Genomic DNA, 13,185 nt, shown 5'->3' on the forward strand with positions numbered 1-13,185 from the left:
CCGGCGTCTTTCGCCGGCTGAGGTATATAAAATGATCCATCGGTCGTGTTGGAGTCCATCCGTCGTCAAACTTCCACAACAACATGTTCCGTCTTAGCGTTCTGCTGACCATCGGTCTGGCCGTTTCGGCCCTCGGCAACGGTATGTATAGTGGCTAGTGTGATCGTGTGAGCGCCGGTGTTCAGTTCAGGCTCAGGGAACTAATTGGAGATGATTTCGTCACTACTCTTCAGTAATGTCGCCCGAGTACTACGAATGGGCCGGACGTATCGTTGGTGGCCAGAACGCCGGAACGAACCAGTTCCCTTACCAGGTTTCGCTTCGCTCGTCGGGCAATGCTCACTTCTGCGGTGGCTCGATCATCAACAACCGCTACGTGCTGTCGGCTGCTCACTGCACGATCGGACGTACTACCGGTAACACGATCTCCGTCGTTGGTGCCCTCTTCCTGAACGGTGGCGGTATTGCCCACAGCACGGCCCGCATCGTCAACCACCCGAGCTACAACGCCAACACGCTCGCCAACGATGTGTCGCTGGTGCAGACCGCTAGCTTCATCACGTACACTGCCGCTGTGCAGCCAATCGCGCTCGGAACGAACTTCGTCACCGGCGGTGGAGCCGTTGCTTCCGGTTGGGGCCAGCTTGGAGTAAGTCGGAGCTTGAACGCAGTATGAGCTCTTTTTTTTAAGCTACTTGATGTTAATCGCATGTTATCCTTGATTTTGTAGGCCAACATCGGTATCCCGAACCATCTGCAGTTCCTGAACACCCAGATCATTACCCTGGCCGATTGCCGCAACCGTCACACCACTGCCAACGCTAACCGTGTCTTCGACTCGACCGTCTGTACGCTCAGCCCGAGCGGCCAGGGCATGTGCATGGGAGACTCTGGTGGCCCGCTGGTCCAGGGTGGTGCTCTGCACGGTATTGTCTCGTGGGGTATCCCGTGCGGTCTCGGCATGCCCGATGTGTTCGCTCGCGTCTCGTCCTTCGTCGGCTGGATCAATGCCAACGCTGTCTAAGCGATCGCTGCGAATGCAACACCTGAGAAGGTGTGCGTGATTGTGATGATATGAATTTGGTACTGAATTGGTAGGAATATAAAACAAAATATTTTCAAGACTGGACAGGAGCGTGTGCACTTAATAGAGGTGAAAGAATACGGATGCGGATGCATTAGCACGTAGGTATTGGTGATGAGCGCCTTGTCATCAACATGGTGTTAACGAGGATTCGAACTAGATCGAGCTGCGTCGTGAAAGTGTGACAAGATATGGTAAGAAAACGATTCGTTTTGTGGGGCAACCGATTCTGAGGGTGTTGTTTCTGATAGACTTCTCAGAGAACATGGGATTTCATTTTCAAAGCGATGTCTCTTCGGGTAAACGAGAAAAGTGCACGAAGATAAGATTTTTAAAGTGTCATTTGAGATGGATATGCATGTGATCCAAAAACTGGTGGTATCTTGTTGAAGAGTCCACGATTATTTTTGTCAGGTGAAAGATTTTATGAAACTACTTAATATTTAATATCAAGAGAATTTTAAGTTTGCTGTCTATTTGCTCAAGACCTTCTACTTCATTCCTCTCGTTCTTTGATCAATTTGATGTTGGTCATGCGATCAAAAATAATTATTTAGGGCTTTTAGGTACTTCTATTTAGATGATAGATTCATGCGTTGTGCTCCGAAAAAGGGCGTATTGTAAGCGACGAGGTTCGGCGCATCTGATCCTTATTCACCTTATTTCTACCTTCTTACATTTACCAAAAGGCAACAGGGTTTACAGGGTTCTCTAACAATGGTGTGATGCGGTTTGATCATTCTTCTTCTTTCATATGTTCGTTATTATTCTTCTTCTTTTATATGTTCGTTACGCACACACTGTTGCACGCAATGTAGTTGTTTGTGTTAGATAAAGTAGTATTTTAAGAGCAATATAGTGTCAATCTTTGTTGACCACTCGAGCCAGATGGACGTTACCCACCGTTAATCATGACTTGTTTTATTTGTCTTCCACCCATCTTAGTTTGGCAAACTCGCAAAAATGGTTAACGTAAATTTAGGTTTGAGATACATCTGAGGCTTAATAGTCTCGTAAATCCTTAAATCCAAATAAAGTCCAAATTCAATGCGTAGTGCTGGTCGGGTGGAATGGAGTACCAGTGTGGACCTTTTACACGGCATGATCAGATTTCATTAAGGTTCAAGTACTGAGATATCCAACGAATCCGTAGTGAGTACAGACTTTCCATCTACGTGGTATCATTAATTGTAGTAAGCTAAATAGGCAGTCATCACCTTAGAGGTTGTAAGGCCAAAAAGAGAGCGTGATAAGGGTTGTGAAATAAAGTGAATAAAGTCGTCGTTCTGGTTTTAAACCAGATTTAACTTATTCCATAAGAATTTCTTTAAAACTCGTTCAGTTTGTGTAGAAGTCAAATCATGTTTCGGATGCGTGTAAAAGTATGCTATAAAGTGTATTGAAAATGCTTGTAGGCTGGAGGCCCCCAGTACAGATCAGTTTGATGTTTTTGTTTCGCTTTAATTTATTCATAGTCATATTTTTCATACGTTTTATAAAAATGTAATTTTGTCACACTCTCAAGAAAAATACTAGTCGCGCCCGGGGTTTAAAAGAAGAAGATAGACCTCTGGTGTACCTAAGGGAATACAATTTCGTGGTGCATGCTCTTGTAGCGATTGCTAAGCTTCATACATCTATCATACCCCAAAAACTATGCAATCGTATGATTTCTCACTGCTGCCTATACTGTCATTAAATTAAATTTAAAAAAAAAATATTTCAAATTCAAATGCCTTCCACGCGACTTAAGGTGTAATGTCCATGATCTGATAATACAATCGCCAAGCGTATCAGCGCCATCTTGTTTCTGATAGCAGAGCTTTTAAGCTATCATTTTCAGCAGTTTGACTAACTCTCTCTCTCTCTCTCTCTGCTTGGCCCCAACGCCCTCTTACCCTGAGGTCGTGCCTGCCTTTTCTGGCTTACTAGACTTAATGATACCACGTAGTCAGCCCTCACTAAGGGGGAACGTTCCGGATGGGACTTGAATCCCGGTTCTGCCTTATGTAGAACGGCGCCTGACTAAGACTAGAAAGTCCTTTTTTGAATGTTGGTAAACAGCTAAAGAAAATTATTTACTAATCGGACAAAAAAACTAAGTGTAATAAAGGAATGAATAGTGTAGATCACTTGGTCGACTGCATCGCACTATACAGACAACCCTGAGCAACAAATTCACTTTATCTTCTTCTTCAGTGGCACTACAACCTCGAAAGGTCTCGGCCTGCCATTTCTGGCTTTCTGTGACTTAATTTTACCCGTAGCAAAGTAGTCAGCCCTGCGTACGGGGAGACGGTCTGAATGGGATTTGAACCCCGGACCTGCCGTATGAAGACCGGCGCCGTTGTCGCCTCGGCCACCAGACCGCCCCTTTCACTTATAGTCACTTAAATTCACTTTATAGTCCTCCCTATATTCTGTGCGGAATCTAGCAGCATTTCCTATAACTAACAGTATTATCAGCTGATAAAACTCGTCAAATGTCTAGATGAAGATCTTCGATTAAACTCATTATACTTCAAAGCGCTTTCCGATACTAGCTAGCTGCTATATGATACACGAAACCATTTGACACCATGTCCAAATTATTTTTATCAATATGTCGATCAGATCAGATAACATAATGCAAGACCATCTGTGAAAAAAATCAGTAATGTTACGATATCGTGACAGATAATGTAGGAAGAAAGGGAGAAATGGACATAAATGATTGTTACTCAATTATTGGACGGCCGTGTCCTAACATTGTCAGCGTTTTCCTGATGTTGGATTACATTCAGTCTCCGAGTATCGGGCAGCTAGACACAGTTAGTGACAAATGCTTATCGATTGCCGTTTATCAGCTTGCAAGAAGAGGGTGAGACTACCTCATTTTGCGGGTAGACTGATCTATAAATACTTTCCAGACATGATTCGACATTACTACATGGATTATCTAATCGTGTTATGCAGTGCTCGTGTTTTCTTTTATATGGGGTGATCGGTTACGTTTTTCGGCAACCCATTTTGAATCCGCGGTTTCTTTTGCAACTCCATCCAGCGACTAACACATGATAAGCGGACGACTTCACGCTCGATTAGGGGGGCAGCTAATTGCATTGATTAATCCACAATGAACACCTGCATCGACACGTATTTGAACGGTGGTACCGATACCTATCTTAAATGCGCTCTTTAAGATTAGACCAGACTGATGTCTGGTGTAGGGCCATCAAAACGTCGGCTGAGTCTGTGAGCGACAAAATTCCTTATGCATGCATGATAAACAGTTGTTTACATCTGTTGTTGCTCAAGAAAGAAAAATATTGTGAGTAGAAGAAGAAGTTATCAGCATGATCTGTATAGCACCAGGTTGCAATACATGGTACTACAGAGGGATGGCCTTTTATCTATAATCCTAACATTTCGAAGGTGTTAGTGAGGCAGGCGCTACTGCTTGTTGTACGCGATAAGTCGCAACTTTCCTTGGGTAGGCTGGTATAAAAATAGGCGATCACATCTTGGCGGAAATCAATTGCTATTTCGATAGGAAAGGAAACGTGTTTGCAAGTAAAATGTATCGCAAAGCAGTTGCAGCCGTTGCACTGGTGCTTGGCTTCCTGGCGGTAGCCGTCAGTGGCGATCTAGCGACCTCGGATCCTCTTTACCAGCAGTGGAAGGGACGTATCGTCGGTGGAACTTACGCGCGGGATGGAGACTTTCCGTATCAGGCCTCGTTCCGTACTACGGATGGTATGCACATTTGCGGTGGTGCCGTGCTGAACCAGCAGTGGGTCATTACGGCTGGCTCGTGTATGTTTGGTCGTACGACCAGCGATACTCGGGTGGTTGTTGGCGCCTATCGTCTGAGCCAGGGAGGCTTCAACCTGGGGCTGCGACGCATCATCATCCATCCAAACTTTGCGGCACAAACGCTGGCCAATGATGTTGCGGTGGTGCGTGTATCTACGCTGATGGTGCTAAGTGACGCCGTACAGGGTGTGCAGCTTGGTTCGTACAATGTGAACGTGGCGTACGGAGCACTGGTGTCCGGTTGGGGTCGTACTGAGGTAAGTGAATGGTAGTGGAAGGACTTTTATGATTTTCAGCGAGATTTACTGACATAAACCTACCCTTGTCTGTTTCAGTTCTCCAATCCTCAGTTCCCGGATAACTTACAGTACATTGCGGTGAACGTCATTTCTCAGCTGGAATGCCGTGCTCGGTTTACCGCCCCCTATGATGCACGAATCTACGACTCGACCCTGTGCAGCAGCAGTCCAATCGGTCAGGGAACTTGCCTCGGCGATGCGGGCAGTCCGTTGGTGCACGGTGCCGAACTTCATGGCATTGTGTCGTGGGGTATCCCGTGTGGTGAAGGCTATCCGGATGTTTATGCTCGTATCTCGTCCCACCGCGGTTGGATTCTTGCGCACACTCTCATTTAAGGCGCAGGTGTAGGTTAATGTTAGGGTAGTGAGCAGTGAATGGTGTGAACAATATATCAAAATACCAATGTTCAAATGTTTGGTTTAACATACCCGGTCGCCTACTAACACATTGCGTTAAGCCTGATACTATTACCATAACGCCAAAAGCACCTGTCCGTCTGTCACCCCCGGATCGATTGCGCAGACGCATCAACACCATCTCTCCATCTTTATTTGAGCCTATCATGCCTCCTCTGTCCATGTGGACGGCCTCAAAGGACTTTACGGGCTGAGTCGTCCGGTACCATTCCCATGACGTGACTCGGAGCCTGCTGCTGTCTTATTGTAGCCGTTTCTCGTTTTACCTTCCATAAATCGTCAGTCCACACGCAACTCAACCTCAATGTTATTGTCGGTGCTGACTATTGGCTGCAAATAGGTGATGTTTTGAACGACTTCATATCTGTCTATCTGTAGTACATCTTCTTCTTCTTCATTTGGCACTGCAATCTCGGGAGGAATTGGCTGCCATTTCTGGCTTGTTTTTTTTCGTAGCTGGATAGTCAGGGTCTGCGTACGGGGAGGCGGTCTGGATGGGATTTGATCCCGGATCATGCCGTGTGAAGACTGATGCCGCTTTCGTTTCGACAATCGTACCGTCCCATTTGTTCATCACACCAAATCAGTTTTCTTTACCAGGAACTGGATTGAATTAAAGAAGACGGTCGCCAAAGATTCCAGCTCCGAGTCACGGATGGCTCTCTCTAGCGCCAGAATGAAAAGAAGACAGGCAAGCTCATGCTTTGCGCTGGCCCTGGCTGGTGGCAAGGGGTCCGAAGCGTTTTTCATTCACCTTTACCTGGCTAACATTGCATAATGTTGGCCATTATCATTCTTACAAGTCTGATAAGCTTGGCTATGATCCCAAAAGAGTTCAGTGTGTCGTATAGTTTCTTCCTGTGCTCCGCCATTTTCTCCAAGCGGTGGATTTTTCCAAGCGGCAACTGATCGGTTTACTAAAACAAATGGCTCGCGACTTCACTGATCCGGTTTGCATCAAAATGCTATATTGCTCTTTGGTGCGGTCGGTTTTGAAATACGCTTCAGTAGTTTGGTGGCCATCCGCTGCTCGTCCGCTGGCCCGGCTGGAATCCATCCAGCGCAAACTCACTCGGTTCGCTCTGCGCTTCTGGAGGGTGGAGGTGGACTTAACGTCGTGTGTGATCGTCACCAACTGGACATGTCGCGCACCGCGTTTTTAAACTGCATTCGTGGTGTGCGACCCACTCTTCGTTAATTTATTTTGTCCGCGTTTATTCATGTAATGTGCACTTTGTAATTTTATGTTTAATCCCGCTTCAAGCGGGCCTCATGCGGTCCGTTGAAATAAATAATAATAATAATAATAATAATAATAATAATAATAATAATAATAATAATAATAATAATAATTTTGAGATTCTGGATTTCTGGATTCTGGAACAAATAGTCTGCAGTTAACAACTTGTTATGGCTCGATTCTATGTTTGTCTTTCGTATTATTTTAAGTATTTCATCACCTAACTGACAAGTGGCCAGGAACTTTACAAAGCTTTCCATCAATGCTCGTGAGTACTTTCTCAGCAACATTTGATACAAAAATTAACTAAATTATTCAGTTGTATCGATTGTTACAGCAAAATTAAAATGCAATATACTCCTTTTTTATTAAAATAGGACGCGCCCCGGTCATAAAGCTAAATTTAACTTCGTGGCTAAAAGATTGACACTTCATTTCAATTATCGAATCATACCGTTTGTTGAATTGACCCCAATCTTACACCGTATCCAAATATACGCGCATAGCCTAACTGCTAGGCGCAGAACAGTTAACTAGGGAACTGATGAAGCTACATTCCCAGACATGGGGGATCAAATTTTTGCAAACAAACTGGATTCGATCCAATTGCTACACATAACTCGACGGTCAGTGGTTCTATCAATCATAATCGAATGACAGTTTCGTGACAGGATACAGCCTAGCATACAGCGACGGCAAGCTGGCCTTATCGGCTACGCGGGCTTGTAAACTGTCAATCCCTTGTTGAAGTTGATGTTTCGCGACCCGATTCTTGGAAACGCGTCAAGAAATGGAGATGCCCGTTTTCTCCGGTCAGGTTGCTATAAATTGCACGTAATAGTTTGTACGCTTCAAAGTACGGCCTGAAAGCAGCCTGGGGTAGGCTGAAACTGTTGGAACCTGCTGTGAGAGTAACATCGGAGTGACAATGAACCGGTTGGTTGCGTTTGTGGTACTATGTGTGGCCGTTTTGGCGAGTGCTGAGGGTAAAGTTTTTACTTAAAGTGTAAGGGTGTGTGTGTGAGAGCTCAAAGGATATAATTCTCGTTTCTCGACAGACACATCAGTCCGTGCCACCGAATGGCAGGGCCGTATTGTCGGAGGCATGAACGCGGTCTCCGGACAGTTCCCATACCAGGTATCGCTGACATCGCTATCCAACCAGCACTTCTGCGGCGGTGCCATCATTGGTGATCGTTGGATCTTGACGGCGGGACACTGCCTGATCAACCGTAAGCCGGAGAACGTGATTGCCGTTATTGGTGCGCTTACGAGCGCTCACGGTGGCTTCAACTACGATGCGCAGCAGTTTATCGTGCATCCCAACTTCAACGAATGGACGCAGGAGAATGATATTGCCATCGTGCGTACCAAGTGGACGATCCACTTCAATACGGCCGTGTTTCCGGTGAAGATGGCGCGCACATACACACTGGCCAACCGGGCTGTTCTTGCATCCGGATGGGGTCTAACCACGCTCAGCGTCCCTAAGCCGGCCGATGTGTTGCAGTACGTGGCTCTACGTACGATCAGCAACGATGACTGTTCGCAGCGGTTCCGCAACCTCCAGAATCGCGTCATCACTTCGAGCAATCTGTGCACGTTCAGCCGAAATGAACAGGGTACTTGCATGGGAGACTCCGGTGGCCCGCTGGTAAGCGACGGTGAGCTGGTCGGTCTCGTGTCGTGGGGAATTCCGTGCGCCGTCGGCTATCCGGACGTGTACGTGCGCGTTGCATCGTTCCGCGCCTGGATCACGGCAATCACGGGCGTGTACTAAGAGAGTGGTTCGTTCATCGAGGCACGTGGAAATAAATAAACGGATTGTTATGTACTTTAATTTCTGCGCCTGTGTACAGCTGACGACTCTTATCTCTCGACGATTTGTACTATATCACGCCATGGAAAGCCATCGGAGATCACCAATACATTCCATTGTGCTGGGTTCATCGTCATTGGACGGGTTTGATATCACTTGCTCATGATGATGATGGTGCTTAAGCTAATCTACCGATAGCAGTTGGGGGTCTATCGCTGATACCGACGACACGAGCCCATAAAATACCGCTACTGGCATCAGCACCTTTTCAGTGTTCCTTCAGTGCTTTCCAATTTTAGAATGAGTCGTCTACAACAGATGGTGTTGGTGTTGAGCGCCCTGCTCGTGGCTGCTTCCGCGATCGGTAAGCTTATTGGGCAAGTCTGGCGTGTGAGAATGATGCACCATTTATTTTTTTTCGTTTTATGCAGCTGGCCCCGATAGACGTATTGTTGGTGGTATTGATGCCGTAGCCGGAGATGCACCATGGATGATTTCGCTGAGGAACTCGATCAATCAGCACCTGTGCGGTGGTACGTTACTGAGCAATCGGTTCGTCCTGTCTTCGGCCAACTGTCTGTCGGGACGCTTGGCGACGGCAACCATGGCTGTGGGTGGAACTCGTTTCCTCAACACGGCCGCCGTACCGTACTATGGCATCCAGATTATTACCCATCCAAACTTCAACGTGAACACGCTGGAGCACGATGTCGCGCTGTTCCAGACTGCGCTTCCGTTCATCTTGACTCAAGCGATTCAACCACTGCCGCTGTCGGCCGATGTGATTGGAGTTGCCGTGCGGGCTCGTGTCTTCGGATGGGGAGCTTCTCAGGTACGTGGTTCTGAGTTGCCGGTGCAGGAGATGTTCTGTTGTGAACTAATTTTATTTTTCGTTTTAGGCAAACGGAGGCAACACCAATGCTCTGCAGTTCTTGAACGTTAACACGCTAAGCAATGAGGACTGTGCTAACTTCTTGGGAGCGGAAGGTTGGCGCATTGGACCATCGTCGTTGTGTACGCTGACTCGCGAAGGACAGGGCATCTGCGGGGTATGGACACCTGGTGACAAAGTCACAATCGCTTCGCGTCACAATCGCTTTAATCGATGATTTTTTTTCAGGGCGATGAGGGAGGTGCGCTCGTGTTGAACAACTATGCCATCGGTGTTGCGTCGTGGGGTATTCCGTGTGCCACTGGCCGTCCGGATGTGTTTGTGCGTATCTCGGCGGTCCGTAGCTGGATTCTGAACTTCATCTAACTGTTGATAGGGTGAGAGATGGGTATCGATAGCAGTTGTTTTGCAAATAAAGTGGTTAATAATGCAAGCATCTACGTCTACATCAACTACTTACGGAACAATCAGAACAATGTTCGGGAAAGGTATGCGATTGATAAGGAACACATTCTTTTGATAGATTATTTTATCGCTTTTGACCGAGCGAGAGACAAACTCTCGGAGTGGCCAGTTTTATCGATTCTGAATTTGTACTCATTCATTCAGTCTGTTACAAAAATCGTATTTTATTTTCGATTTATGTTAATTTTACTCGCTAATCAGTTGTTTGGTTGTTGGTGTTACTTAGGGGATATGTATACTTTAGTTTCCACCATTTTGCGTTAGTTCTGAGTTTCTTCTTTTCTTATGGCTTTGCTGGAAGAAAATCGTCCATCAATTAAATCTTTACTCTACGGGAGATCCTCCAGAACAGCCGGGAGTACTAAGTCCCCCCACAAAACCTATTCATTGGCCTGCAACACCATAGATCGCAATGAAAATATTTAAGCAGTCCAAGATACGGGACAGTTACCGAACATTCCGTTGCTGGAATTGCTGGGAGACGCTGAAGAGCACTTACCTAGATGTGATGTGATTTTTGCGAAACGAACGGATTATGAGTGTGATTTCCTCTCATTCCTTTCATCGGTCTGTACTTATGGGTTATATCTCACTTGTATCATTGATTATGTTTATATACATGGATGAATGAAGGAAAGCATGAATGAGTATGAGCGTGAAGAGTTCGGTACGGCCTAGAGAAAATTGCGCCGATTAAAGCTGACGAGAAAAAAAGAAGATAGAATAGAAAAGAGAGAAGGAAGCCACACACGAACATCAGGTGTCAAGGTATGATCAGCACCTCGCATATGGATCATGGAATAATTGGTGACGAAGCGTTCGAATACACTTGGGATAAGGTCTACCTCTACAGACCTTCGCAAGACTTTGACAGGACTTTTTCTTTGAATCACGGAACACTATGCATTACACCCGTGCACTTTATCAATACGTCGGTGAGCTTCTGGTTGTTAACAGTTTACTGACCTAATGCGATCAGTCGGTGTATAGCATCGGTAGCATTTCTGTCGGTAGAATACCGATGGCTCAATCGAACAGTCGACAACGTCGGTTGCTCGATCGATTGGCTAATGTCAGCTCTTCTGTCGAGAGCATGCTGCATCCCTCCACACCTGTAGGAGCCTGTAAGAGTCGTCGTCTAGAAGCAAGAACGCTGTTGCGAACGCGACTAAATAAAATTGAGCTAAACTGACAGGCATGCAAGAGTTAGATGAAAAACTTTAAATAACTAAATATCTTTGTTTAGGATAAATTCTCATCAAAAGGAAAAATGAAACTATGATAAACAATGGTTACGCGTCAGGACATGTCATAAAACAGCTCGAAATTATCCAGACATCAGGAAATCCTTAATAAACTCAGGCCATGTCCGGAAAAGATTATTGCTAGAGCCCAACACATACATTATCGCTGCGCATTTAGTTTCACACAAAAGGACCAACGCGAAGATCAAGGCACGATCGTATTATCCGTAGTGTAGTGACGGAAAGATCACTCGCGAATAGAGTAAACGACGCACAGGAAAAAATAGGAAAATAAACATACACACTTGCACTATAGATTTAGCATATCAAAATATGCATATGACGTTGCGCAATACATTTCCCAGAGCCATAAAAAAGGTTTGCCCACGTGATCTTACGGTCCGGAAACATAAACAGATAAGAGAACATCGCTTCAAGGTTCGGGCTACGCCTGACACTACAGGTTTATGTTACTTCAGGCCGAAAGAGGTGCTATCTCTTTCGAACTTTTTCTTTCATTCTAACAAGTTAACTTTCGGGATTGTTTTAGTATTTAAGACAGGATTTTTTGAGAATAAAATCGACTTGTAATCCAAACCTCAACGAAAAAGCTTGTGTTTCATTGTCAGGGTTTCCATACAGAATCGGGAAAGTTTCACCTTTGCCTTCCCTCCGGATGTTGGTCCCGCACTTTGGTGTCTCCCCACTCCGTCGGAAGAATTAGGCGAAATTAAGCCAAGCAAGAACCACGGTTAGATACTTCTCCTGGTTATCCAGGAAAAAAGGTTAATCGTCTGATCGAGCTACGGGATTCCCGTTGTCCACGCCGAGTTAGTGAAGTGCGAGTCCGCCGCTAAAAACTTCTCTTGGTTATACAGGAAAAAAGGTTAGCCGCCTGATTCAAGCAACTCTGACAAGGCCAGGAATCTGCGCGGAGATTTCCCGAATCGATCACTCCTTCGCTTGGTCGACTCGGATTAACAAACGCGAAGGTGCTGAAGTCGCAATGCTGTTGTTGATCCTGACGAGCTGAAGACGCGAAGCTGATTCGTTCGTTCGTGTAGTCGTGTTGGTGCAGATGAGCTGAAGGCTTGGCGATGCTAAAGAGCTGAGGTGGATTGCTCGTGCAGTCGTGTAAATGCAGATGAGCTTTAATAATTTAATAATTTCTTTAATTTAGTTATCCTCTAAAGATTCTCTGAAAAAATGAGTTAAATTACTTAGATAGATGTTTTATAAACGAGCAAATATTGTTTTGATTGAAATTGAAAACAAAACTCGATAAAAATACTCCCATTGGCATCTCGATAAAGAAGACTGAATATAAAAAAAAGAAAAATAAAGAAATTTGAAGCGACAGAAACACTAACTCTATTCAGTAAACGCCTAACGGATAAGAATAGCCTAACTTAAGCTCTACCTTCAAATATTCATGAATCAAACAGAAACAACGCTGCTCTTAAGCATCTGACAAGTTATAGTAATCAAAGTTAAAAATCCACCCCTGTATTCAACAAACTCAATACGCGAAGGTACCTCGTTGATTGGTAAATGTTGGTCTTGTACACCGATACACCGTTACTAAATGTTCTCGATTCGAAAGCGATTAATTGCAAAGTCAAAATTGAATTACCCACTCCCTGGCTCGGTGTTGCTGCTATGTACGACCATTCACTCCGGTAAGCTGAATACAGTGGACACTCGATCGTTCAGGTATCACTGACCTCCCGGCATTAAATCATTTCTGAAAGCGGAAAATGGGCAAATTACAGACAGTGGGACAGTGAAGTAAAGAAGATGCATAAAAATCGATGCACTCCCCTTACAAGGGGAACTGAACTGAGCCATGATCGAGCGATGAACGGGCAGCAAGAATTAGATAATCCAATTTCGGTGACATTTAGACGCTGTTGCCGTCCAGTTTTGCCCC

At 45.3% G+C, this 13,185-nt stretch overlaps 3 protein-coding genes across 3 annotated transcripts; all 3 read left to right on the plus strand.

Annotated features, from left to right (window-relative positions):
• On the plus strand, window positions 1-5,619 carry LOC118507397 (polyserase-2-like). The gene is made up of 5 exons (XM_036045850.1): window positions 1-141; window positions 234-649; window positions 731-1,018; window positions 4,561-5,136; window positions 5,215-5,619. Exons 1-5 carry the CDS (start codon window positions 84-86, stop codon window positions 5,512-5,514), a joined length of 1,638 nt encoding a protein of 545 aa, XP_035901743.1. The 5' UTR covers window positions 1-83; the 3' UTR covers window positions 5,515-5,619.
• A 2,055-nt stretch (window positions 5,620-7,674) lies between these two features.
• On the plus strand, window positions 7,675-8,675 carry LOC118503176 (chymotrypsin-2-like). The gene is made up of 2 exons (XM_036036148.1): window positions 7,675-7,821; window positions 7,894-8,675. Exons 1-2 carry the CDS (start codon window positions 7,764-7,766, stop codon window positions 8,613-8,615), a joined length of 780 nt encoding a protein of 259 aa, XP_035892041.1. The 5' UTR covers window positions 7,675-7,763; the 3' UTR covers window positions 8,616-8,675.
• Window positions 8,676-8,875: 200 nt separating this feature from the next.
• On the plus strand, window positions 8,876-9,982 carry LOC118503177 (chymotrypsin-1-like). The gene is made up of 4 exons (XM_036036150.1): window positions 8,876-9,018; window positions 9,086-9,486; window positions 9,554-9,703; window positions 9,775-9,982. The coding sequence occupies exons 1-4, from the start codon at window positions 8,955-8,957 to the stop codon at window positions 9,910-9,912; spliced, it is 753 nt and encodes a 250-aa protein (XP_035892043.1). The 5' UTR covers window positions 8,876-8,954; the 3' UTR covers window positions 9,913-9,982.
• The last annotated feature ends 3,203 nt before the right edge of the window (window positions 9,983-13,185 follow it).

The sequence above is a fragment of the Anopheles stephensi genome, chromosome 2 (assembly GCF_013141755.1).
Source record: "Anopheles stephensi strain Indian chromosome 2, UCI_ANSTEP_V1.0, whole genome shotgun sequence".
Taxonomy (NCBI): Eukaryota; Metazoa; Arthropoda; class Insecta; order Diptera; family Culicidae; genus Anopheles; species Anopheles stephensi.

Coding starts and splice junctions, on each gene's coding strand:
- LOC118503177 (XM_036036150.1), top strand. CDS start 8,955: ATGAGTCGTCTACAACAGATGGTGTTGGTGTTGAGCGCCCTGCTCGTG. Junction 9,019..9,085: donor CGTGGCTGCTTCCGCGATCG/GTAAGCTTATTG, acceptor CGTTTTATGCAG/CTGGCCCCGATAGACGTATT. Junction 9,487..9,553: donor TCGGATGGGGAGCTTCTCAG/GTACGTGGTTCT, acceptor TTTTCGTTTTAG/GCAAACGGAGGCAACACCAA.
- LOC118503176 (XM_036036148.1), top strand. CDS start 7,764: ATGAACCGGTTGGTTGCGTTTGTGGTACTATGTGTGGCCGTTTTGGCG. Junction 7,822..7,893: donor CGTTTTGGCGAGTGCTGAGG/GTAAAGTTTTTA, acceptor GTTTCTCGACAG/ACACATCAGTCCGTGCCACC.
- LOC118507397 (XM_036045850.1), top strand. CDS start 84: ATGTTCCGTCTTAGCGTTCTGCTGACCATCGGTCTGGCCGTTTCGGCC. Junction 650..730: donor CCGGTTGGGGCCAGCTTGGA/GTAAGTCGGAGC, acceptor TTGATTTTGTAG/GCCAACATCGGTATCCCGAA. Junction 1,019..4,560: donor GCTGGATCAATGCCAACGCT/GTCTAAGCGATC, acceptor TTCCTTGGGTAG/GCTGGTATAAAAATAGGCGA.